Source organism: Chamaea fasciata, unplaced genomic scaffold (genome assembly GCF_029207755.1).
Source record: "Chamaea fasciata isolate MVZ Bird 193981 ecotype frontalis unplaced genomic scaffold, bChaFas1.0.hap1 SCAF_2, whole genome shotgun sequence".
Lineage (NCBI taxonomy): Eukaryota > Metazoa > Chordata > Aves > Passeriformes > Sylviidae > Chamaea > Chamaea fasciata.
Window position 1 is genome coordinate 101,250,776 of NW_027094087.1, and position 25,913 is coordinate 101,276,688.

Here is a 25,913-nt window from a genome sequence, read left to right on the forward strand (position 1 = left end):
AGGATCTTCTTTTTCCTTGTTCTTTAAATACAGCTTACTGTGAAATAAATTGGGAGGATATAAACTGTAAAACCTAAATTCTTTAAATGCATGATTTTTTCCACTAATCTCAAAATCACTGGATGGAAGAAAAGCAATACCTTGCATGAGTCACAGGCACAACTGGTCTTTCTGGTCGTCTCGGGGGCAAGGTACCAGGTCTGTTCACAGCGTTGGCTTTGGGTGGCCGAGGTTTCTTCGGAGGTATGGCAGGAACTGAAGGCTTCTGCAAGTCTAACTGCTTTTGCTCTCTCTCTGATCTTTCTTTAAATCAATAATTTCCAGAAAAAAGGACAGGGATATTATTGAGTGGAATTCGTTTGCACTTACAAGTCTCCATTCAAAGGAGAAATCTTCAACTGTAGATAGACTGCATACAAATAAAAGCCTTCCTATTTCTGTTCTAAATCATTCATTTGAAAAACGAATCAGTTGTTCAACCTGACTGGCTGTTCTGCCTGCAACTCCTCAGCCAAAATGTGTGCAGTGTCTTAATGGAATACTATTTTTTATTTTAGTAACTTACTGGTTTCTGACTATGAAGTACAAGAATGGCATGAAATTACCTACCATATATTACAACTACCCATGAGCACACCTTACTTTAAATTTTAATACAAAGCAATATTAATTTAGAAGGTCACAAAAGTAATTATGCTGGATATTCTTAACATCTCTTGGACAAAGAAATACAGTTGGGGGGGGGGAAGCATGTTTCAAGTGAACTACAGTTAGGTGAAAATAAAATACAAGCACAAAAATTTAACCATGTCTCGCAGGATGTAACTTCTCAGAAAAATCAGACCTATTATTTAGGTTTTAAGCACAGACTCATATGCCGAATTTTTCAGCTTGCTGATGAAAATTTAGAGCATTTGCAGAATTGATTCTGCATAGTTAGGGAGTGCTGCCATGCTAATGTCCAACGCCATGCAAGCAAGACCTGGGCATGTGTAAAGTACAATACACATTAATTACCCTTCTAAATAATATGCTCTAAATTCCTAATACAAAACAAACACATAAGCATGTTTGCCACACCACAGAAGGCCTGATTTTTCTTAAAGAAAGGACAAAACTCTCCAAGGAACTGAAGTTCTCCTCTCTACATCCTACTATTTTAACACCCCACTTCCCTTGACAATGCTGCCTACGATATGCCATGAATGTTACTCTTCTGTATACATATAGGAGGTATTGGGAATGTTACAGGGTATTGCTTAATGGGTTCTTAATGAGAGCCAATTAATGAGAGGATCATGGAATAAATCCCCAGAAACACAATGCACATTAGGTTTGGAATAGTCCAGCTAGTGACTATTGTTCCCAGGCAGTATGCTTTGAGCAGATGCAGTCATTGGGTCCTCATAACACTGAAACTTTTCCAGCATACTGTGTAATTTTTACACACTTAATCCTATGACAATTTATACTGCGTCAGTGTCCAAGAATCTAAATTGTATGAGGGACAGACTGGGCAGTGTGCCAATACACAGCTCAAAGGACGTCCCTGTGCCACCCCTCCTGCCACAGCATGTGAGCGATCCCTGCCACTCCCTGGTACTCCTGAAATGTAGGCACAACTCCAACAGCCTCTTTTCAACGTTTCGAGAAGTTACAGATATTTATAGCCCAGGAGAGTAACATATTTTAATTTCCTCTGCTGTTTTAGCAGTTTGCTTTGTAAATCCAAAAATGGAAAGCAAAGGGTTTTATTGCTAAGATAACAGCGAGAAGTAGCACATGGAACCAAAAGTAAACCTATGTCGAGGAAACAGCTAAAAAACCTGTCAGATCACTAAGATCTATATCCAGAAACAGATCATGGTGCAAAGTCGGAAGGTTCTGTCACTAAATTATAACCACATATTTAGTCATGTGCATACACGTGCCTTTTAAAAGGCTGCAAGTTCAAATACTTAGACATTAAGAAATCCCATAAACAAACTTGTTCATACAATCTAATAGTCCACTTAACACATGAAACTTGACACCATCTTCAATTGGAAAATATTTTCCTGAGACTATTCACCATTCACAATGAGCACAATGAAACCATTAAAGGTTTAATTTGCTTGTCCCTGCTCTGTGTGGTACTGTGTCCCATTTCTCGCAATGTTCAAACGTGGCTTTGAAGAATTTCTTCATTTCTTCGCTGCCTTGCCTATTACTTTTGTGGCTATGATAATGGGGTGATTCATAAGCATTAATGACTATATCTCCACAAAATCCCCTTGTGATGCAGGAAAACCACCAGCCCAGCTTTCAACTAGAGAACCAAAGGAGACAGATGTTAAGAAAAAAGAACACACTAATCTGGGGTATTTCACTCAATTAAGCACCTGAGTTTTACAGAGCACTGGGCTTTATACAGCATTTCATGTATTGAGAGCAAATCTCCCCTTGACTTCAGGTGTGGCTGCACATACTCAACAGCTCTGGATGGGTACAATTGAACACCCTGAATTTAGTCCATAAGCAACAATGAGAGCCTTTCCAAAATGCCTATAATCACAGTCTATCAGAGTGGAAAACAAACAACCAAACAATGCACTTAATGGAAACAGAGAGTGGGAAATGAGGATGTGCATTGGTTCTCTGCTGAGAACAGGCAGGAATGCACATTTCATACCTTTTTCTTCTGTTCGATTAGGAAGACACTCTGGCCTTTCAGGTGGTATCTTCTTGATTTCATGCTTTCGATCTGTGGTCCCTGTCAAAGGCAGAAAAATTTGGAATTCTGACCAAGCCAACAAAACAGTGACATAAGGTTTAATTCTGCAATTTCTTAGGCTTTTTATATTCCCCAATTTGAAAAAGGCTTGCTAAAACTGAACATAAATTTATTTCAAATATTCACCTGTACCATAATGACAAAATAACAATTAGATTTATGTCTTTATAATCAAGTTCACAGTTTCCAAAGTGTGCACTCGCAAAGAATAGACACTCTCAGACTATTCTATGGGGGAAAAAAAATTGATAACTGCAGATTTTATCATTACAGACAAAAATGAAGAACAACTCAACAGTGTGCAGAAACATTAGGAATAAATCAATTAATTGAGCAATGTCAAGAGAACACGTGATAGAGCTGAATATACAGAGGTTATTTTACATTAAATTAACACATCCCTCCCCTTTTTTTCCACTACTAGTAGCTGTTCACTTCCACATGTTAGAAGGAGGAGAAGAGCAGTGCTGGCAGCATTCTGCATGACTATTTACATGATTATTTTAATTGACAGCTTTTGCCCTGAAGGTGTAAGCCCCTGGCTTCTTCTGCCTCTGTACTAGAGGCCCTGACATGCAGACTTCTGTTGCTCCAAGAAATATGGGAACTTGTGGCACCAACAACGGGAAGATTTTGCAAAAATTTCCTGGCACATGCAAGATAAAATCTTCTAATTCCCATGTTATAAGAAACACTTTATTGAATACTGGCTTTGCTGCGTTGGCTAACCACTAGGTGCTAATGCCATTTCAACTTTAGTACCGCTGAAAACTGCTTTAGGTAACACTATCAGCATTTCAGTAAAAATTACAGTAGATGAAATCCAAGAAAAGCAGAGGAGGCAGGGCAAGGAGCACAAGGCAATTTTTTGTTTCAATCTATTCTATTATATGCAGTTCTCAAGTGTATTTACATTTTTTGAATGTGCTGTAGCAATTCCCTTCTGCAGCTGGTTCCTAGAAATCAGTACTCATCCGTGGTGATCACCAGCCATTGTTCCTTTACCCAAGTGCGCTGTTGGACAGGCAACAGTACCACATATCATGTCAATAAATAATACTGAATTCTCATTTATGGTTGGATTTGATAATCTTAAGGGTCTTTTCCAACGTAAATGATTCTATGAAAAAGACTTCGCCCCTGAGAGGAGAAGCTGTTGCTCCAAAGCAATTAAAGCCTTTCAAAACACAAGTTATGCAAAGCACAAGTCAACATACTGATAATCTTACACACACTACTCTGCTCAAAAAGACACATAAGTCTATATACCTAATTACAGTATGATTAACAGTCACCATTAGCACACAGAGGGACATTCTCAGGCCAAGTCCAGAACAATGAGCCTACAGCCACTGAGGAGCTCAGTTGTTCTTTCTACTTGGATTGTGACCCCGCAAATTAATCAACACCCAGGCAGGCACCATGATCCTGCCTTAGCTCCCAGGTGACAATCACCTTGAAGGAAGTTTTGGGAAGCTCTGTATCAGCTCCCAGAGGAACTCAAGAGTATTCCCACCCCTCCGTCTGGACACAGTTGTGTAGCATACCCCAGCTACCCAGTGAAATGCCTACTGCTTTTAAAGACTATATATAAGGAATTTGTGCTCCTAAATTCAGCTCTCCAGTTTTCACCTTGCTTTGTAAAATAGTGCAGCACAGAGGGCCCTGGCAGTTTACTGCTGTGAAGATTATAAATTTCTATCTGTACTAAAATATAGACACCTCTTTACACATATGCCACTTGTACTACGAAGGCAAGTTCTAATTCTCTGCTGTGATTTTATGCTCTGCATCAAAAGATGCTGACATTTAATTATTTAGGCTGCAACTGACAGTTTTAAATTTATTCATCACACTTTGACTGGTCAAAAATGCAGAAGCATTACTGAAATTGTTACCTACTATCAAGAGTAAGACCTGATGTGGAGATGTGGTAAAATACAGTGTAATCTCAGTGAAGAAATAATTTGAAAAAGTAGAGGATGTCAGGACAGTAATAAACATAGGATGATTTTTCAGCTCCAAATATGTATCAGAAGAAACTTTTGTGCCTGATCAGCCAGTAAGAAAGAAGTGTAATAGTCTTGGCTTTCATATAGACTTAGAAGGCCTTAATCAAATTGTCTGCCTCCTTTTTGCAACCATTTTTCCTTCTGAAAATGGGCACATTATCCTGCTATGGTGACACAGTTACAGCATTGCATGTGAGCAGGTACCTATTAAAAGTGTTATTTTCTAATTATAGCAGTATAAATTGAAATTAATATAAAGTTTTATAGAGTTTTTACAAAATATGTCAGGCTTTAACGAGTGGTCACTAAGACATCGTTGTTATACAACCACCACTAGATGGCAAAGTCATACTGCTCTCTCTGGACACTATTACTGATTTAAAATCAAATTTATATTTCCTTGAGTCTCAAGACAGAGTGAAGAACAAACCAGGGATGTCAATAAGAAACACAAATACTTATGGTCATGATTCTGTACTCAAAGGAACTGCATGACAAATTCAAACTAGTTAAATTATATCATATCGATTCACAGTAAATTGTATATAGGTGTAAGTTGCATTTCTACTAACAGCTTAAGTCTGTAGAAAAGTAAAATTTACTTTTTAAAGCACCAAAAGCTGGGACACATCACAGTAATAAGAAAACTATCTGGAGATTGGACGTATTTGTTTTGGTTTTTAATGGGTGCCTGCAGTGGGGGAAGCAGTAGTGCTGCTGCAGAGCTTTTGCAAACTGACTGACTTAAGGGATTAAAGAATTCCAGCCACAGTAATGTTTCCACCACAACTGCAATACAAATGAAAACTCTGAGAGTTTGCCCTGCCTTGTGATTTGTATTTTTACATGAATGGAACTGGAATTTGGTTTCTGAGTTCAGAACTGTCAAGTGCGTAGATTCTTTAACTGTTTTTAAGTTTCATGATAAAAATTAATCATGCAGACACTTTTGAAAATTAGTATGGAGAGGTCATTTTAAAATTACAAATAGAAGTATCTTTCCGTATCTACACACAATTCAGTATAACATATCACAAAAACAGTTTTGCTAGCACTCATCTCTTTGGAAAACAGAATCAGCCCCCTAATACATTTGCAACACCTTTATCTATATAACCATCCAGGGCAAGTCCTTTTAGTTTCATACTTAGGGATATGAAAGTATTGAAAGCCAAGAATCTATGGCCTATAACCTGGAGCAGCCAGCCAGATCCAGCATTCATGCATATCTGCAGACTTGCACAATTTTATACATATTCTAAAAAAGCTCTTTGTCTCTAGAATAAATCAGATCTGTAGTGAATGCAGTTTTCTCCTGCAGGTATTATCAGACTCCACATACTGTGTCTGTTCTGCAAGGACATGCACTCCTGCAGGTATTATCAGACTCCACATACTGTGTCTGTTCTGCAAGGACATGCACACAATCAACTTCAATCAGGGAGCCAAACAAAAAAAAATCAGAAATCCAAAATATTACACACTTGCTCTGATTTAACATGATTAAGGGCCAAACTAGGTTATTTTGAAGTGGTATAGATGGTTGACTGCAATACATTTAAAGCCCACCACAGTCTTTCAGGGTTATCAACTATTTTCATTTTGATTGTGATTTATTAGTTGTTGTCTAGACATCTTCTTGTCAGTCTTGATACAGATGAATTCTATATAAATTTGAATACACTTAATTTAGATTGAGATGTGCTCACTGACATATGCTGTAAAAAATCAACTGCACTTTACCTGATCCTTGTTTGATGACAGGAGCTGATGGAGGTGGTGGTTTCTTCGGTCTCTAAAATTTAATAATAGAAGAAAACAGGTTGCTTCAAAAGGCCTGTAATTCTCATTCATACAGAGGCTGGAGTTAATCATAAAGTGCTTAACATTAATAATTACAAGTCATGAGACTAGCGATCTGTCACATATTTCTCCTGAAATAACTTCATTAAAATTAATTTGAAGAGAGAAAAGAGCATTGACAAATAAAATATCGTTTTTATATTTCCAATTAAAATTTCCTGCTGAGGGGTTAAGAAAGTTCATTTTGTGTACCTTAAGACTGGAGGAATACATGACCTTTGATCTAATGAAGAAGTCTATTTCTTTAAAATTTAACCTTGTAAATATTCCTACCCATTTTGAAAAAAAACCCAAACACAAAGAAACTCCAAGATACATGTGGCAAAACCTGAGGTATTTTCAGACCCAAAAATGAGGCAAAAATGCAGAACCCAGGATATACAGCAAAGGTTACTCTTTATTCACTTACTAGGATATATTTAGAGTTCCAGTTGTGAAAGAACAGACTTTTAGATGTTTGGTGAAATTAAACAAATTATTCCAACTAATATGTCTTTTTAAACTTTTGCTTTCTCTGTTATGACAATTTTCCTCATAGGTCTGTAATGGTAAGACTGAGAAACATGACCACCAACAGTTCTGGCAGTGCCAGAACAATTTCCCTTCACCTGCAGGCTGGGGGACTGATGGCTTTTGTTCCGTGCTGATGTGTGTGAATGCATGCACAGCACACTGACAGTCACCACATGTATGTTGGAATGAGAACAAAACCAAATGGAGCATCAGGCTAGATCAAATGACATGCTTTATCTCTCACTTCAAAAAAACCTCAGCAAACAATCAGGATTATTGTAAAAAAATTCTAAGCAAAAAACCCCAATTTTTTTATTTTTTGGTGGGTGTGTGTGTGGTGTTGTGTTTTGTTGTTTTGGTTTTTTTTTTTTTTTCTGAGAAGGACTTTCTTTCCTTTGCTACAGGTTGATCACAACCACTTTCACTACATTGCTGGCTATGTAGCAATGTATATTGTCTTGTGGAACAAATGTGGAATAAAATGATTTTTCCAGATACGCACAGCTTTGCCAAACTTCAATCAGCCATTTAGCCTAGTATTTTCTCTCAAACTCTTATTGATCCCTGCCCTCCCCCAAATTATTTTCTATCTATTTGCCAAAGCTTTCGAGAAAGACCAATTGCTTTGTTCACTTGCAGTAATTAGTTCAGTGTCTGCTCTAGAACTCTCAGATCTTGGTCTGAGTGTTGAAAGAGAGCAGCTGTGAAGGCTGAGTGCTTGCCACATACCCTTCCAAGGGATCTCTCTCAAATCTAGCAGATGTAATCATCTCTGGAGAAAAAAATAATACCAGTTTTTGCACAAACAGGGAAAGCCTAACATCCTAAATCTCAAAGTTGTCATCCAGCAACCTTCAAGCTTCTCCTACCATCTTACCCTGACCAGATTACCTTCCATCATCAACCGGAGAAAACTGTGGCCAAGAACTCAGGAGATCAGATTGATCTTTTACAGCCTGGCTGCCTTGGGCCATTGTCCACAAACAGTGAGTCCCTTAAACTCTTCTACAAGAATTTGGGCTACATGGCTTAAGGTTTAAATGCAGAAAAGTGAAGAAAAAATTGGAAAGGAAATGAATGTCCTGTGATGGGCATTAGGAGTTCTGTTGATAATGGCTGCAGAGTGAAATAGTTGACGATGAGGATTCAACAGTACAATACAGGCATTTGGGGTTTTATTGTGGAGTGGTGTGAGACTGATCCCATGGACTGACCATACATCAGCAGCTGGAATACAAGAGATGCACTCCCTTAGCACTTGGTCTTTTGGCTTAGTTCTCTCCTGTAAGGGGTCTAAGTTATGTCCCCTGCGCTTTGTCTTCTAAAGCATAACAAGTGCAGAGAGACAAGCGACAGATTCGCTGTGGTCACTCCTGATTCAAACCAAAGCACTTTTGCAGACAGACACGAAGGAGAAAGGGTCCTATGGTTCATTTGACAAAGTAGCTTTAACTGAAAGCTGAAGAGGGAAATAGACTGTTTTAAAAGGACAAACCAAGGTCAGAAAGGGTGAAAGGGTGTAGTGTGAAGAAGGAGCCTTAAAAGACTCCTTAGGGAAACATGGAGAAGTGAGAGGGATTTACAACGGTCTGTGGCTGGATGAGATAACTGAGAAGGTGACGGAGACAGACTAGAAATTAAGCCAACAGAAAGGAAACCAGGACTGGTTGGACAAGAAGAGAACAGAACTACAGAGCTGGGACAAAGAGTAAAAGGGGAGAGGAAAAAAAAAGGCTGTATAAAGAAATTTGGTGTAGGGATAGAAAGTAAATGCAGATGGTGACTTGGACTCAGGTAGTGAGCTCTGGGGAAAATCCTGTAATGGAGACCACCTGAGAGGTGGAGATTGGGACTAGGCAGTGAATTGAAAAGGCCTGGAATAAATAGGCATGTGTGGAAAAGTCAGGCTTGGAAAACTGGGGACTGAACAAGGAGACAGGAAGAGATCCCAAGCTTTTGTTGAACAGACAGAAGAACTACTGCAACAAATACTTTCAGACCATGGGATGGAATCCAAGGTTTCTGGATCACATCAGAAAATACCTGACAAAATCACTGGTAAAGTATTTATCTCCTTCCCTTTCAGCACCAATTCAAGCAAAGAGAGATGGTCTATAGTCCTACCAGTTACTTACTCAAGTGGATAGATCTGTGGCATTTCAAAAATTAATAAAATTTTACTCTCCACAGAATAAAGAATAGAGCAAAGCTAGCTGCAATTTCCAAGTGTCTGAATATCTAATTTACTCTACAAGTTATAGTCAATTGTATTCTAAAAATCACTTAAAAGATACATAATTTTTAAGTTCAGAAAGACTGAATAATTACCCTACATAAAATGGATACCAGTAAGGATTTTTTTTTCTTCTATAATAGGCTCACTATGCCTTCAGGTGTTTGATTTCTGCTTCTTCTAGAAATCACCTTCTTTTATTTTCAGGCCTAAGGCCAGGATATGCACTCTGCTGTGGAATTGCCTTTTCATTTCCCACAGTTTTTGCTGCTTTTCTCCTTTCCTTTTCAACAATTATCATGTTAGCCTCTGTGAGTTAATAGTTGCTTAATAAAGCTTTCCAAGTTATTTAATTTTTGCCTTTGGCATCCAATTTTATTGCCAAAGAGTGAAGCTGGGTGTCAGTAAGTTTTGGTTTCATCACAGAAGGCTTACACTATCACTGTGAAATACTCATCAAAAGCCTGATTGCAAGCTTGTAATATCCCACTGATGACTCAAAGGGTTCCTAAAAATGGAATGGACTTTTGGGGGAAGTAATCCATGATTTTATTCCAGGAAACCACAGGATTTCTAAATACTGTCTGGCAAATATCAACGTCATCTTTTTCAAATAAATAGGAACTGAAAAATCTTCTGCATAGGTTTTATACATTTTTTTTTTAGTCATTTTGAGAGGTAAAGAAACACGCCTCTGAGATACCAAATGCTCATTATTTTTCAAATTCCACGGTTAAAATCTCACCCTTTTTATTCTGGAACAGTGTCTGACTGCTGTCCATCAGCATGCAGGTGATACTCTAACTTTTCAAATTCCTCCACAAAAACAATGGAGAAGATTAAAGAATTCTGGATATCATTGCATCACATGACTTAGTGGACACAGGACAGAGAGCTTTCAGAGCAGCACAGTGGAGGTGGGATGGCTGGATGGAAAAATCAAACTCTTCAAGGAAACTCCGTATTATGACTTTGAGTGCTACACATTCTTTTCATGGATGCTTTCGAACCCAGAAATTTTCTACCTTTATGTTTTTATGTTATTAGATGAGAAGTAAAACTTTGTCAAAATCACATATCTGAAAGAGGATTTCTTTTAGCTCTACTTTAATTCTGAATTTTCAAGTGAAAATGAAAGAATATATTGCTTACCTCTTTTTCGAAATCTGAGGGGAGTAGCTTGACAAAGTTATCTGGAAAGACACCTCGTCTGCCGTTGAGTTCTCCTTCCCACCAACCCACATCAATGCAATCCTACAAAACAGTAAAATAAAATGAAAACCACAGTGTGCTTGTGCGCTGAACAGATTTTTGAGCTGAAGTACTCTCTTGCATAATGTCCTCCCTGTTTGCTAGAACATGACAATTTGCTGGAGTGCCAGGTTAACAGGGTAATCTATCAGATAAAAACTTCAATAACCACCCAGCATTCCATTATAACACGGAGCAGCTAGGAAAGAACAATGAACATGCTGTAAGAGCTCAAGACCTTGTCTGTGTCTAAAACAAAATGCTAGTTCACCATTTGATCTATTAAACAAGTCAGCATTTTGAGCATGCATGACCCGGTGTTTCTCTGACTTCATTCTGCAGAAAGACAATAACCTAATTGAACATCATATATCAGGGGATAAAAAAAGCTCCATTATTTCCCATACTTTCAAAAAAAAGCCTGACACATTGGAATTTTTAAATTCCATCTCCCTCCAATTAATAAGGAATCATGCACCTGATTAATATCAGCCATCACCTTATTTTTCTGCAGCATTTCTGAGCAGTATAATGCAGTGTATAGCAAAACAATGTACAGAAAAATAAGTGAATAAGTAACATCAGTGAGTCTAAATGCTAAAAAACCCACAATTTTTTTTGTTATGAATAATAGAACAGAAGCTGCAACATTTTAGAGAAGGTTAAAATTGTTCCATAAGTCCTCAGTGCTCCATATTCCCTTTTTTTGTGTGTTTGCTACATAGAACACTTCCTGTTGAGATTTTCCACATTCTTTTTTCCAGAAAGCTCAAGCCGAGACAGCTCAGCTGTTTTCCAAAACACAATTACAGGAAAGTCACCCATTGTCCACTCAGTCTTAAAACCACTTCAGCCAATTTTTGCAGTTGGCTCAACATCAGGCTGGCCAACCTTTCCTGATTTCCACAAAACCTTTCATTTCAGCTGCTAAATAAATGACAGAAAAATGCAGGTTAACTTCGTGAGACATACTTAATACCAAGTCTTAAAAATATTGTTCACAATGACTGTGCTTGTTGGTATTTTTCTGTAAGTTACCATAGACAAACACTGGATGATATTTGAGAGAAAACAGACTGACATTAAAGAAGATTACTTTTTTTCCTTCGGGGGGTGGTTTTTGTTACTTTTCTGTTCTAGGCTCTTTATTTAGCTTATTTAGTCCCCCTGGTCTCTTGAGTATGTGCTAACTAAACACACCAGCTAAAGAGCCTGGTTTCTTACATCATGTCTGTTTTGGTGCATTTGGCTTCCCCCCCCCCCCCCCATCTCAGTATTTTTCTCTGATGTAATGCAGGCATGAAACAATCCTTTCATTCTTTTTCAGATAATCTTTTCTCATGCCTAATCCTTGCTTTTCTGTATTCTCCCTTCTCTTTAGCAGGGTGGCCTCCACCAGGTAGGACATTTCCTAGGCCTTCCCACACTTACTTAGGAGGTATTTACCAGCTCTGTAAGACCTTTATTAGTGACCAAAGCTGATTCTTGATCAGCTGATGTTTTCAAAACATCTCCTGAGTACTGACAGGGCTGTCAAGGGCTCCATGGAAGACCAAGATAATCAGGCAGTCATGCATGGCATGGGCAGGCACAGTGCAGGGTTCTCCTCTTGCTGCAGAGCCAGCATCCCTCACTCCTGGTGTGAAGGCACTCTCTCACTTGGCTCCATTTGCTTGCACAGCCTAATAATCAGTGCACTCAACTGTTCCATCACATGGTGTGTTTTATAATGCCCTCCACCCCCTACGCTGCTAATCTGAAATTGCCTAAACATTTATGACCCAATTTAGATTTTGAAAAATATTAAGAATAATTCAAGCATCCAGAGACGAAAAGCTTGTGCTTCAACTGATTGCACAGCTTAGTGCTAGCTAATAATCCTGACTGAACAGCACAAGACATCACATATATGCTTTTTAGGTAGGATTTTTTATGCTCTTAGGAAACACAAATATTACTCCTATTTCTCCATTTTATTAACACATGTGAATTTTTTCCTCTAGGCTTTTTTTAAAGCTCCTTTGTTTTCATGAAGCTGCTGTTTGCGTCACACATTCATAAATCCCAAAAGGCTGCAGGTTTGCTTTCTTTCCCTCTCCAGCTTGTCACTCAGGCTTATGCAGCCAATCACCACAGCGGATTTTCATGCAGAAATCAAACACAAAATTAAAAAGAAACTGCCTAAAGAGATTTACTTAAATTTTCTCATTTACTCCACTTGCAAGAGGAGGCTTACGGGTCACTGAGAAAAAAAATAAAGAGATTTTGGAAGCTAAAAGCTACTGAAGAAATCTGGTGAAGAATCTCCGTGGTGGTGCCCTCCTGCTACCCCCAACTGCAGGCTTGCCATGCCCCAGCAACCTTGAAAGCCAACCCAAGGAGCTGGCAGAAGGCAGGTCTTAATTGCGGGACAGAGCAGTACACAAGCACACCTGAGTTACAGCTGCACAGGCTGCCGCAAGTACCGACAAAGGGCAGAGCTATGAAGCACAATCAGTGATTAAAACAATGTATCTGCTTGTGAATACTGAGCAAACCCCACTCCAATTCTTTCAGATTCCCATCAGCCATGCAATCTTAACCATATTGTCTTTTATAAGGCATCTTGTGTTCATGTATTCAAGTACAGCAAAATGGCTGTAATTTCAAAATGCCAATTTTAAAGAAAAGCTATCAAGCAATCCAGTGTCAAGACTGACAAATTTTAATAACAACCCAAAATTTCTTAACAAACCAAATGGATCTCTGCTTTATCTCCATGTTATCCTGTCAGACTCAAAAAACAAACAAAAATCAGATGATGAAATATCCCCAAAGTCGTATGAAGAAGATGTATTCCAAGTACTAGAAATGCATTTGGGTTTCCTTTAAGAAAAAAAAAATCACAAAATATTTACCAAACTGAAGGAGTAAGACATGGCAAAAAAGATACTCCAGATACTGAAATTCATCAAGTTAGGTGGTAGCTGGGTCACCATTTAGCTACTGCAAAGATCTGCTCCTACCAAAGCTTATTTTGGAGACTATACCCATGTTCTCACTGCAGTGACAGTGCAGTCAAGGACTTTAGAGAAATCCACTGCTGGTTCACACCGCCAATCCTGCTTTGATTGTTCAAGCACAGGCAGATTCATGAAACAGAGAAATTAAAAATCTTGAGGGAGATTTTGGTATTTTCTCATTAAAACACAAATCTTAGTTTTATCCTCATTTCTAGTGAAGTAAAATCATAAAACCAGTAAAATCATAAAAACAGTTTAGGATGAATATGACTTCTAAGATCATCAAATTCACCTGTTATCCCCGCACTGCCAAGTCCACCTCTAAACCATGTCCCTAAGTGCCACATCTACCTGTCTTCTGAACACCTCCAGGGACGGGGACTCAACCACCTCCCTGGGCAGCCTGTTCCAGTGCTTGACAGCTCCTTTGGTGACAAAACTGTCCTTAGTATCTAATCTAAAACTCCTCTGGCACAGCTCAAAGCCTGCCACTTGTAACTTGGGACAGCCTCACACTGACCATACCACAGCACCTGGACAGGTGGGGCAGTCACAGAGGAGATGCTCCTGCTGTGCTGGGCAGGAACTTGCTGCCATTGCCCCTGTCCCTTCAGTCACTTCAGCTGGGCAGGGCAAGGATAGGGAATCCTCCATGTCATGCATCCCAACTGCCTGCTGGGCCTGCCCCAGGGAAGGCAGGGGGTGATTCCAGCTGTCACATCTATTCGACATGTGTTCTCATTCCAAGCTCAGCAGTTCCCAAGTAAAGGGTAAAAATCTAAATACTCTGGATTTACTAGCAACATTAATTTTGTGCTAAATATTTGGGGAAAAATTGGACAAAACATAGAGAAGGGAAAGACTAAAGTGTTGAGGAATTTTTGAGGTGTTTAAACGTTATAAGAAAAAAATATTACACAAAATATCAGGTATGTAAATGTCAGCCTGGGCTGGAACACTTACATAAGTCAGAGGAACAGGTAAAACTGGGAGAAACGGAAACTACCGGAAAGTCAGAATATAGCTAATTTTTGTCAACATGCTGCCAAGCATTTTAAGAGTATACACAAGTGAACTAAAAAACATCAGTCCTTTTACTGACGTTAAGAATAAGAAGAGCTATTCTTCATGGAATTAGCAGTGAGACATGCAAGCTGTGAATAAAATTGGAAGAGAGAAACATCTGAAGAAAACAGATCTTTTTTTTAGAAGGGAACATCAAAAAAGAAAACAAAATACAAACCCAAATCGACGGTAAAACAAGAAAGGTAAAAACACAGTTCTACTCTGAAACGTGTATCTGTGGTGACTAAAAGAGTAGGAACAGAGGAGAGGGGGAAGAGAGAGAAACATGAGTAGAGAGACTAGCCAGAAGCCATGCAGAGGTATTTTAACATAGGCAAAGAAAGTTTCCATTCAGAGCACCACATTTATCACACTGTTCCTGAATGGAAGTGAAATACAGTGAAATACGTAAGTAGGGTTGACAGCGTAAGATCATGGCTTAGTCACCTTTCAGCAACTGCAGTGATCCTGCAGCCACTCTCATACTGATGAAGAAAAGTCATAAAATGGCAGAGTCAGGCTTTCTCCTCTTTTGGATGAAAGAATCATGACGCTGCTTGGTCTTTTAGGCACACAGTATCCTACATTAAAGGGTTTCTTAGCAGCAGAACTACTGCTCTGTAGTAGAGCAAACATTGTGTTGTTCCTTCCCTTGGTGCTCTCAATTCAACAGGAAAAAAGCAGAAGATGGTGGAGACTGAACAAAAAGCCCAGCATAAAGCACCTTACGCTCTGCAGTCTGACAAATACTCCACAGTGTGCACAGAAGCAGCTGTACCCGGACAGACACCACTGACACCACACTGGCCCATGTCATCTCCCCAGCACAGGAGTTCAGCTGCTCACCAGCCAGGAACACCAACTTCCCTTTGGTCAAACAGCATCGATGGTCTTCTCCGACGGTAAAAGAGGTGACAACGGAGGGATAAGGCAGAGCAGTCAGTCCCCTTTAGTACCTGATACCACATTCAAGACCATGAAATTTAAAGACTCGAGTTCATACCCAGCAGGCGACGTGTCTCTCATGCCAAGTGGTGTCCCATCTACAAGCCTGGTGGTGACTGATGACCTCACTGCACAAACATGACTGAACTCTTCCTGCTGGAAATGCTTACAGCTTCACAGCCTTTCCCTCTGCTCCAAGGAGGCAGGAGTTTTACATGCCCCAAAGATGGAGGGGTTTTTATCTCATGTAAAGATTTCTCTCTTAAAAAAACCAGACTTGGTTATTAGAGATGGTTTTATTTCTAGCCCACACTGCTATTTGCACTCTAGGCCTGAGCCATGTAAAAGGAACATGAAGGAAACTAACATTTTTGCTGAAAATGCAAAGCAGCACTTCTGGTTGTGAACATACTTAAAATAAAACTCTACTATTTGGATTTTTTTCACTATTTTACCAGGAGTCAATAAAGCATGCATGATTACTATAATTTAAATGTCAGACATGCTCCAGTGTATGCTTTCTTCCAAGTACTATGCATTATTCTACTATTTTTTTAAACTCTTTTTTTCTTGAAGCCACTTACAGGAGAGTTACTGTATACTATGAAACTATTCTTAATCACTTAAATCAAAACCTGTAGCTACTTGGCTCAATGTGTACATTATAGTGTGTTCAGAAGCCCATTGGACTTGTATCTTGATCATGACTGCAGCCAGCTGCAAGTACATCAAGACTGCTCTCTCCAGCATTAACAGCCATCTGATACTGGGAATCTACCAACAGCTGAGCCATTTCTGCAGCTTTACCAAAACACAAGGAAGCCTGAGAGGAAGGAGACTTCCACTGCTGCAGCCACGCTTTCCACTTAACTTTAGGGGCAAAGACGTTTCCTGCCTTGTCCTCCAATGCAGCCAAGCCTTCAAGGCATCACCCACCCCCTCATCTCTTGCTACCTTTGGAAGAACTGACAATTTCAGGGAATGCCGTGGCCCAAGTTCATCTCTCCCCTCCCTAACCTACCTTCCAAGCTGCCCCTAGTGAAGAGGAAGGCTTTTGTCAGGATAAGTAAAAGAGAGATTTTTTCTATTCCCCAAGGTCACAAAATGAGTAATAAGCTATGTAATTATCGTCTCTCCTATCCATGACTTGAACTGCAGCTGTGTAAACTCTTGAAGAAATACATCTGAAAAAGGCCAATCTTCTCATCTGTAAATAAGACTTCTGTTTTTCTGAGGGAGCTGATTGCTGCATGGTCTGGTCCTCTGAACATGATGGTACTATGCAATACTGCTAAAATACGAAGCTATAGTTTAGACATCAACCCACAATTGCTTGATTTTTCAGCTCTTTGATTAAAAGTTTCTGATTCAGAAGTATTGAATCACACAGATTTCATCATTACAGCTAAGATAGAAAGCAACACTAAGAACAAGAAAAAGCAGGCTCCCAGAAAAGCATATGTGAAACTTATACTGTAGTATCTGTACTGAGATACACCATAATGGTGCAGGGTTTGAGAAAATACTGTTTTTCTGGAAATCTCCATCAGAAGACATAGTTTCTTACAAAATAATAATAATAATAATCATAAAAATCAATCCCAGCAGTTGGCATTTGCATTCATTAAATCTCTGCTTTCCTTCTGCCCATCTAAAGTTGGATCTCATCAAGAAGAATGTCAAGCTGGAAAAAATCACATTATTCAGAGAGCCATGAATCCCTCTTATGGTTGCACTGGATGCTTTTATGCGTCAGCTCTGCTGTGCTGGCAGCCCCGCATTAAATTACTGCTAGCCCCATTGTAAGCATCTCTCCAGAAGTCTTTTGGCAACAGCTAGCCAACCATCATTTAAAGAAAAACAAACTACTTTTAATGCAAACAAAACGTGTCTGGTGAACTTTTCAAGACATCAGTCATAATACACAAAGAGATCCATGCAACATATAAAGGACTTTAAGGATTAAAGGCCTCATAGAAAGATAAATCTGGATGACAAACCCTCTGCCATTCAGCCCACTCTCACAGGGCACCTGTGGGGCTGCACTGCTGGGGCAGAGGTCCCAACTCTCACTAACACCAGAGAAAGGCACAGGACAGGCTCTGTGATTTTCAAACCATCATTAAAAGCACATCAGATCTTCATTAATACAACTTGGCATTTGGATGAAACAACAGTCATGTTAAATCAGGGTGAAAAAAAGCATTTGAATAATATTAAAATATGTTTCTTTAGAAATTCTTGCTACATTCAGTGTCATGGTGCTGAAAACAAGACAGATCATTCTCAAAATCCAAGTTTATTTTAAGAATTAGAATTGATTTTAGAATCTTCATCAATTCTCATTAAACTTGGTAAACTATGAATGAAGGAAAGCATCTCTCCAGAGGCTTACACTACACTCACATTTTGTGACCTACGACTTCTCCAAATGATCAAGGTTTGTTACTTACTATAAGCTCAGTTACTGGGATTGAGAGCTTACAGTACAGAAAAGTGCAAAATCTTTAAAATTCTGTTAAAGAAAATGGCTGTGATTTAGAGCATCTTATTAGTAATCAAGTACTCCTCGGCAGAAACACCATTTAAAAATCTTTCAGTAAGACAGAATGAATCTCTCAACAACTACCTTATATGAGATATCTAGATAAAAGAGACAGCCCAATAGACAATAAATGTGTCTTCTGAAGCAGTCCTGAGAAACTCCATTTTCCCTTTACAGACTTCTTGCAAATACATGTAGATTATGATATATTGAAAGAAAAGCATTAAAGGAAACCTCCCAGTCTGGTCCCTAACCTCTGTTTGGCCCCTAACCCAGAGGTTTATCCTGCTCAAATCCTTAATGTGTCCCAAAAGCCCGAGATCCTGCAAGGATCCTTCCCAGCTCCAGTCAGTTCTCATGCCCAAGCCATACAGAACCATACATCTGACAATGACAGTTGCATCTTTCAAAGCTTAAGGTGTCAAACAGAAAAAATTTTATTTATCTGCAAGCTCCAAGGCTCTACTAAGAAATCCTCATGCCAATCCTGTACAGAAGGCAACAGGAGAGGTAGTCAGAAATTAGACATTATTTCAGTTCTGGTTACACTGCTCTGTCCAGGCTGTGGTTATTACTGGAAGGCACAAGAAGAAGACACCTCTCCAGAAGACCAAGTCTGTCCAAATATTGGCCCAGGTTACTGAACCCAGCAAAAAAGAAACTGGCTGAGAGGAATGAATGATCTGCAATACCCAGGACATTAAAGCAGAGGATCTAACACAGCAGATGTACTTTTTCTGTTAAATCTGTTTCAGGCTAGGTCTAATCTTTTGACTTTACATTCTGTGACTAAATACTTTAATCAGTAATGAGGCTAAAAAGCTTTGATAAAATATTTGTACAAACAGGGAGAATTAAGTTGCTTATTGAACAAAACAATGTCTTCTGAGGATTCACTTCATTTGCAATGTTCAGTCAGCAGAATTATTGTGGAGAAATAAATATGTTCCACATCATAAAACTCTAACACTCCAATACTCAAATTAAAACTAAATTAGCCAACACAAACATAAAAGGTGGTGCTGTAACAGATATAATTTATGCCTCTGATGAGCCACGATAAAATATTTATGTAATTACATTTTCTGTATTTAGAAAGATTATAAAAACCCAGAACAAAACATTTGAAAGATTATTTAATGCTATTACTACTTAGATTGAAGACATCCTAGGACCAGGGTGCTAATTACAATTGCTAATTACTAGGCACTGTATGTGCATTTTTACTTCCCCTTGAAATTGCTTTCCCTGCCCTGAAAAGGTTGGACTTCAGATAGAACCATCAAATCAGCAGGTGAACCCAACATTCAAAATAAAAGAAAGGATGAAGCTAAGCAGTGAATCTAAAGCCCACACTGTGAGCAATAATCACAGTTTACCAGACACCTCAGCATTTCAGCAATATCTTTTCTAAGTAGAAAAAATGATTCTTTCCTTTTTTACTTCAAAATATGTCACCTTTTTAGATTAGTTTGGCTGTGTTAAACATACTTACAAACAAAACGCCTTTCCAATGATGCAAATCTTGAAGCATTGCACGCATGAGGGATCCTGCCACTTCACCTACATAGCTTGGCATGAACTTGCCTCTGTCAAAATTCAAATTTGGGACTTCCCACAAACAAAAGAATTCCCTGCTTTTGAAGTCACTGTTGTAGCACCACAATTGGTGGCAACAAGAACAGGAAAAGAGAACTTCAGGGTGTAGTTTAAAAAAATAATATTATAAATATATTAATGAGATCAGCATTCGAGTGCTGGCTGTTCCACTCTCCCTGGACTAATCACAGGCTTAACAGCTTATTTAAGTGCTTAGCTCAAACATTCGTGTTTCAGTAATATTTCCAAAGATACCAATGAAAAGCAAGCTGCACCTGGTTCCTGATTAAACATTGTCAGGCTTTGTCTCTACAGAGACCTTAATGCCCCACTGCCAATCACAGCAGCCAACAAATGCTGCAAGATATGAAAAAGTGTTACAATATTACTTATAAACATTTAAAAGTCTTGGTCAAGGACAAAATTCAAGCAAGAGGAACTCCTCAGAGTCTATTTTCCATAATTTACTGAGTATCTAACATGATTTCAGAAAATGAACATTCATTTACTTGATCATCAGCGTGCCAGCAAGTTTTATAAAATTGCTTTATATTATTCATTTGAGGAAGCACTGATGCTTCTGTGCAATGACACAAGTTTTACCCAGGCACTTGCTGCACACATTGGAGGTATGTCAAACAGGGTTCGTTTTGCAGGACCTACTCCAGCTGCCATCCCTCATGAAACCCAGAAAGAATCCAAACTTTCTGATTCCCATTAGTCAAAACCTACAGAGGAAGGTTTCAGGTCAGGGAAAAGAGACCCTACCGCTACATCAACCTCTCAGCAAGCTGCTGGGACAGTCTCACTCCTCCACCACCCGTCCCCACAGGCTCACACGCCCGTGTGTGCGCTGTGGTTGCCAGATGCAAGGTGAAAGGGCAGGAGAACCATTCCTCTCAGCAGCCACTCACCATCCATCATGTAAAACTGCACCCTCAGCATGCACAATGTGCAAAATAATCTCTTGAATGGAATCACCAGCATGATACAAGAAGGTTTCCCAATCAGAGGAGGAGGCAGGATGTCCTGGGGGGAAAACTGGTTCCAAGGGAAGTAGTGAAGGGTAGGGGACAAGGAACACAGAAAGCGGATTAGGTACGGCTATTAGGTCTGGCCAATGATGAATAATTCATGGATATCTCAGGAGTCTTTATGGTATTGTCCTTTCTGAGGGAAATATCTATTTATTTCCAGAGGCAAGAAGTGCCTTTATTGCTTACATGCTTCTCTTTAAACAAAAAACATCATAAAAGCTCTCTTAAAGCTAACATAAAAGGCTTCTTAAAGTTGGGCATTATTAAATGCATACTTACTGTATTCCTTTCAGTTTCTGAATGCAAGATTGCTGCAGAAGTTACAAATGCGCAATATATTTTGTATTAAAATGACAAAATGGGGCATCTGCATGACTCTACATGAAATATTCACTGTGAACAAAAGTCCATTTTGTGGCTCTGATAGAAAGCCATATTTTTATTTTATTAAACCAGACCACATTTTCTCCTGCGTAACCTATTTTTTTGCATGGTTATATTAGTAAACTAATTTCTAAAAATGAGCTAGAAGCTTGATTTTAGTTGTCAATCAAGGAAAAACAAAGCTACCTGACTATCATGAAATGTGACTAATTTTTTCCTTTCTTTCATAGGAAGAAAGAGACAATCTTTAAATTTATTTTGAAAGAGACAGTATTAAGCTACCACATTTCTGCTTGGAAAAAATCTGTCTTCTTGCCAATCAAGTGTATTTTTAATAGCCTCAAATATGATCACTCTGTTGGGTTTTTTTCACCCGTAGAGGGGAAAATAGTGAAGATTTCATCTTAATAAGGAAGCATGAGTGATACCTACCTATTGGCTCATAATTAAAGAAAAACTTAAAGGCTTAATTCCTTCACATATTTCTATAGCCAAGGTTTGTAAAATACGTGTGTGCAGTTTGTAATTAAAGGTGAACAGAAAAATTCAGCAATGAATAAAACCTCACAGAAACAATTTCTGGCAACCCTAGTGACTCCCCAGCCCAACGAAATGTACGACTGAGTATCAGCAAGTGTCCTCTATCACGCTGTCTGTGTCCTGCTCCTTCCCCTTCTCATGGCCTCAACTCACTGGCAAGATTCTTTAACATAGCACTTACTAATTCCATCCCTTTAGGAGCCTCCTGCATCCGTCAGAGCAGCTGTTTTCCTTCACAACCCTGCCCAGATGAGTTCGTCTTGCCAATCGCTCAGCTAAAGAAAAGTGCTCTGGACAATTACCTCCTGCACCAGGATGAGCATTTAAAGATGTTGTAAGAGAGAAAAGCAGTACAATTGCTCTGGCAAAAGGGCCACACTCCAGTAACTGCCTATAAATACAGTCAGGGTTAAATTAACTGCCTCGTGGCTACCCTGAGGATTGGGCACTGTTAAACACTCTGCATAAGGCCAGATTCCATGCTCTTACAGGGACAAACACACAGAGCACCACTGCAACAGTGAGAAAAGGACATGATGAAAGAGACTATCAGGACTGAATCTCACCGAGTTGTTTCCTTACACTCTTCTACTCACCTGTACTTACTTTTCTGTCTTATCACTCGACTGCATGTGCTTCAGGGGAGGAAGCTGCTAAATGTAAAGCATTTTGAACCACAAGACTTGCAAATCTCACAATAAATTATTAACAGTAACACCAAAAGCAAATACAAGCTTTGCGAAAAGTGATTGCCATTATGCTTATTTTTAAAACTAGGTTTGTGGCTCTTTGCCTCCCAGAAAAAAACAAATTGTGTTGCCATTAAATATCTCATTAAATATCTAGACCAGACATGGTCATTTAAGTTTTTCACTAGTAATTATCCTGGTGTGTCTTTCATGATACCAATGCAGTAACTTTACCAGTGCTATTTAAGGGTACTACTTCATTTTTTTTTTTCAACAGCAAAATCACTTTATATATTCATAATTAGTAGAATTGCCAGTGATATTAGTACCATCCATTGATAACTAGGGTTCAGGTGAGCATATCTTTCTATTGCTGCCAGCTTTTCAAATTTGCAATGATTTTTGAAGCAGTTAATTTTATTTATCCAGACCGTTTTCATTCCTGGGAACAAAGTCGTATTTACTGCCTAGAGCTCAGGCAGATGGATGCACTGCAATGAAATCTTCTTTACATCCTCGCAAGTAAAACTGCTTTTGAATGAGTGCACAGCTGCCAGTGTGTGCTTGATGTATTTGCTTTGAAATTATGTAGCTACTTCTATTGATTCCTCACAGAGGTCATTTTCTGTGTGCCAGTGAAGATTTCAGAGTCCTATGCATTTTGTCATAATTTATCAAAGCTATTAATAAATTTGTAGAAAAGTAGCTTACAATAGCTACATCTAAGAGGGCTGGAATAGGAAGTCCTGTAAAATTTTCATGACAACAGTTGAAAATGTCACATGAATCTTCTGCTGCTTAGAAGAAATTGTATTTTTTACAAATACAATCTTCAAAATGAATATTTGAGCATGATAAAAGACCTGTTTGCCACTCTCCTTCAGATGCAGAGTGCAGTCATTACCAGTGCTCTTGCCCATACCCAAATGCTGTCAGGAATATTCTGAAGACACTAAAAAAAAAATACCTAAGGAACACAAATGTTTGACAAAACAACAATCATCTACAGAGTCAATCTCATGGCCTCTTACCATGCACATTTTAAGCCTATGAACAGATTTAATCATCAAAATGCACAACCATCACCTTAACTGCAAAGTAAAATTACTGTATTGTCCTTTTTATTCTTTTTCTTTCAAAGCGTTATTTTTGTTAGACTCCTTTTCTGCAAAGCAGAGGTACCAGGTCTATTAGTTTAATGCCTTGAAAATGAAGTTTTTACCTTCTTTTACAATTCTGACCAGTATTTTCAGGGTTTTCACATTATTCTGCATGAAGGAATTAAAGGAATAACATGTACCCACTTTTATTTCCACTTATTAATAAATAAAACCTTTTCTAGGTATTTACAAGGGGATTTGCTTAACTGGCGAAAAGAAGGAAAGAAAAACCTTTCCCAGAGATTTTTGGAATAGACATATGTGAGGTTTCTGCTTTTCTTCAGTGTTTTAGGTGCATTTTAACTAAGATACATTTGGACTCTATCTCACAGTGTATATTCTCCACATAACTGGCAATTATTTTTGGTTATCAGTTTTGCCTAACACCATCCTTCACCCTGTATCTCCCTGAATAAATACCATCCTGACTTTATTCAGTGCTTAAATAAACCTTTCCGGCACCATTCTCCAGGTGATTAGGGAGGTCACTTGTGATTCAGCAAATCTGTTCAAAGTATTCTTTAGCTATTTTAAAGAAACCTCGGATATTCAAACTGTCTTATCACAGAGACCTATTGGGAAGTTCTGACCAGCTTGTGATTCAAGATCTCAACATCCATCAAAACAGTGAGAACTTGAAACAGAGTGTGCCAAGGCCACGACCAAAAAAAAGTCTGCTCTTTGTATTAGAGATATTTTATGATCTTGACAAAGGGACTTTTAAAACTAATTCAACTGAATAGAAGAGAGAAATCTGCTATCCTCTCATCCCTTTTATCTGTGGATACTGTAAAAAGGGTGATATTGAATTCTGCATTTATTGATTCTATACCTTTCCACAGAATTAGGTCTTAGCATTTCGAGACGAATATTAGACTAACAGCTTCCTCACACATCCACTGTCACATGTGTGTGCACCTGTACACAGGCTCTTGTAGGAATTTCCCATTTAGCTCATTTGATCCATCCCCTTTTGTCTTACCACCTATCCAGTGCTACCTCATCTTCGTGCTTTTCAGATTATTGTAATGGATTTTACATTCTTTTCATGAGATTTCTCTTCCATTCTGCTGTCACTCGCTCATTACTTCAGCCACTCCCACACATTCTCACCAATGCTGTCGTTTTCAATTAAAAGCAAATTCAGAACGAGTTAACATTATGAGTCTTCAACACTCCTATGGATTTAGTTGTGGAAAAACAGACTAGTCTAGTGACAGACTTTTTATGCTGGGAATCTATATCACTTTTTGGTTTAAGTGATTTCAACAAAATACATTATTTTACAATAATGCATCTGTGGTTGTAGGAAGTACTGTGACACCCATCTGTTTCCCTAAAAGTACCGGTCTTCTCTCTTTGAGTCTAAATAATTGGGAAGAATAAAAGCTGTCTAATGTTTTTTTAGCACAGAAAGCAAAACAATTAATTACATATTAATTAAAAGAAACTCTGTAATCTGATAGCAAAGCCACGATAACTATTTCTGAAGCATTCCATATGTTTCTCTTTGATGCCCCTTAAGTCAGCCTGGCTCACTAACTGGTCATGTAAGCGTGGTCATTTGAACTCCAGGTAACTCTATAGCAGAAGCCACGGGTGGACAGAAAGGTGAGGCAGACTTTGTCATTGCTGACAACAGGATGACAACAGACATCTGCTCCAGAAGATCTGGACTAAAATAAAGTTATTGTATTATGTGGTAGAGCATAAAGGAGACCTCACTGTTTTCAGAACTCTACAGCAAAGACCCTGACTCCACATAGCCTGAATTTTATTTTTTCAATTGTGTTAAAAACAAATGAATAAACCCCACAAGTCTGACTGCAATGAGGTCTGCAAAGCACAAAAGGATCTGCAAAGTGACTGCTTGTTAGGCACCATTTTTTCAGTGGCTCAGATCAGTTCAGACACTGCATAAAAGGCATCCGCAGAGAAACTCCAGGCTTTTGTGCATTGAGATCCCCCACTCTCTAGAGGCATGGGTTTATGTAAGTGCTCATAGACGTGACATGACACAGAAAAAAAGAAGAAAATTAAATAAAATGTCTGCAATGGCTTGATATCAGTGGAGAGTAGATAGGAGGACAGAGCTAGAGAATAGTGTATTTACTGTTCCAAACTATTCTCTCTGCATGGTTTGGAAAACTGATCGATATGATCAAATCATCAGCTTAGTTATTATAAAAGACAAATATCCTTCCACTGTGAGGGCAAAGGCAGAGGGAAGAAGAAAATGGGAAAAAGCAAGCAAATTAAATCTCACACAGAAACCTCAGTAATGTAATTGTCTTTTTATCTG

General features: G+C 38.7%; 1 protein-coding gene across 8 annotated transcripts in view; it reads right to left on the reverse strand.

Moving 5' to 3' along the window:
- Positions 1-25,913, reverse strand: part of SH3KBP1 (SH3 domain containing kinase binding protein 1) — a 211,858-nt gene that overhangs the window by 24,879 nt on the left and 161,066 nt on the right. For all 8 annotated transcript variants that reach the window (XM_066176909.1, XM_066176911.1, XM_066176912.1 and 5 more), the window contains 4 exons: positions 10,547-10,648; positions 6,529-6,580; positions 2,672-2,752; positions 141-303 (listed from right to left, as the gene is read on the reverse strand). In XM_066176909.1, coding sequence (XP_066033006.1) covers positions 141-303; positions 2,672-2,752; positions 6,529-6,580; positions 10,547-10,648 — 398 coding nt within the window. The remainder of the gene's footprint in view (positions 1-140; positions 304-2,671; positions 2,753-6,528; positions 6,581-10,546; positions 10,649-25,913) is intronic.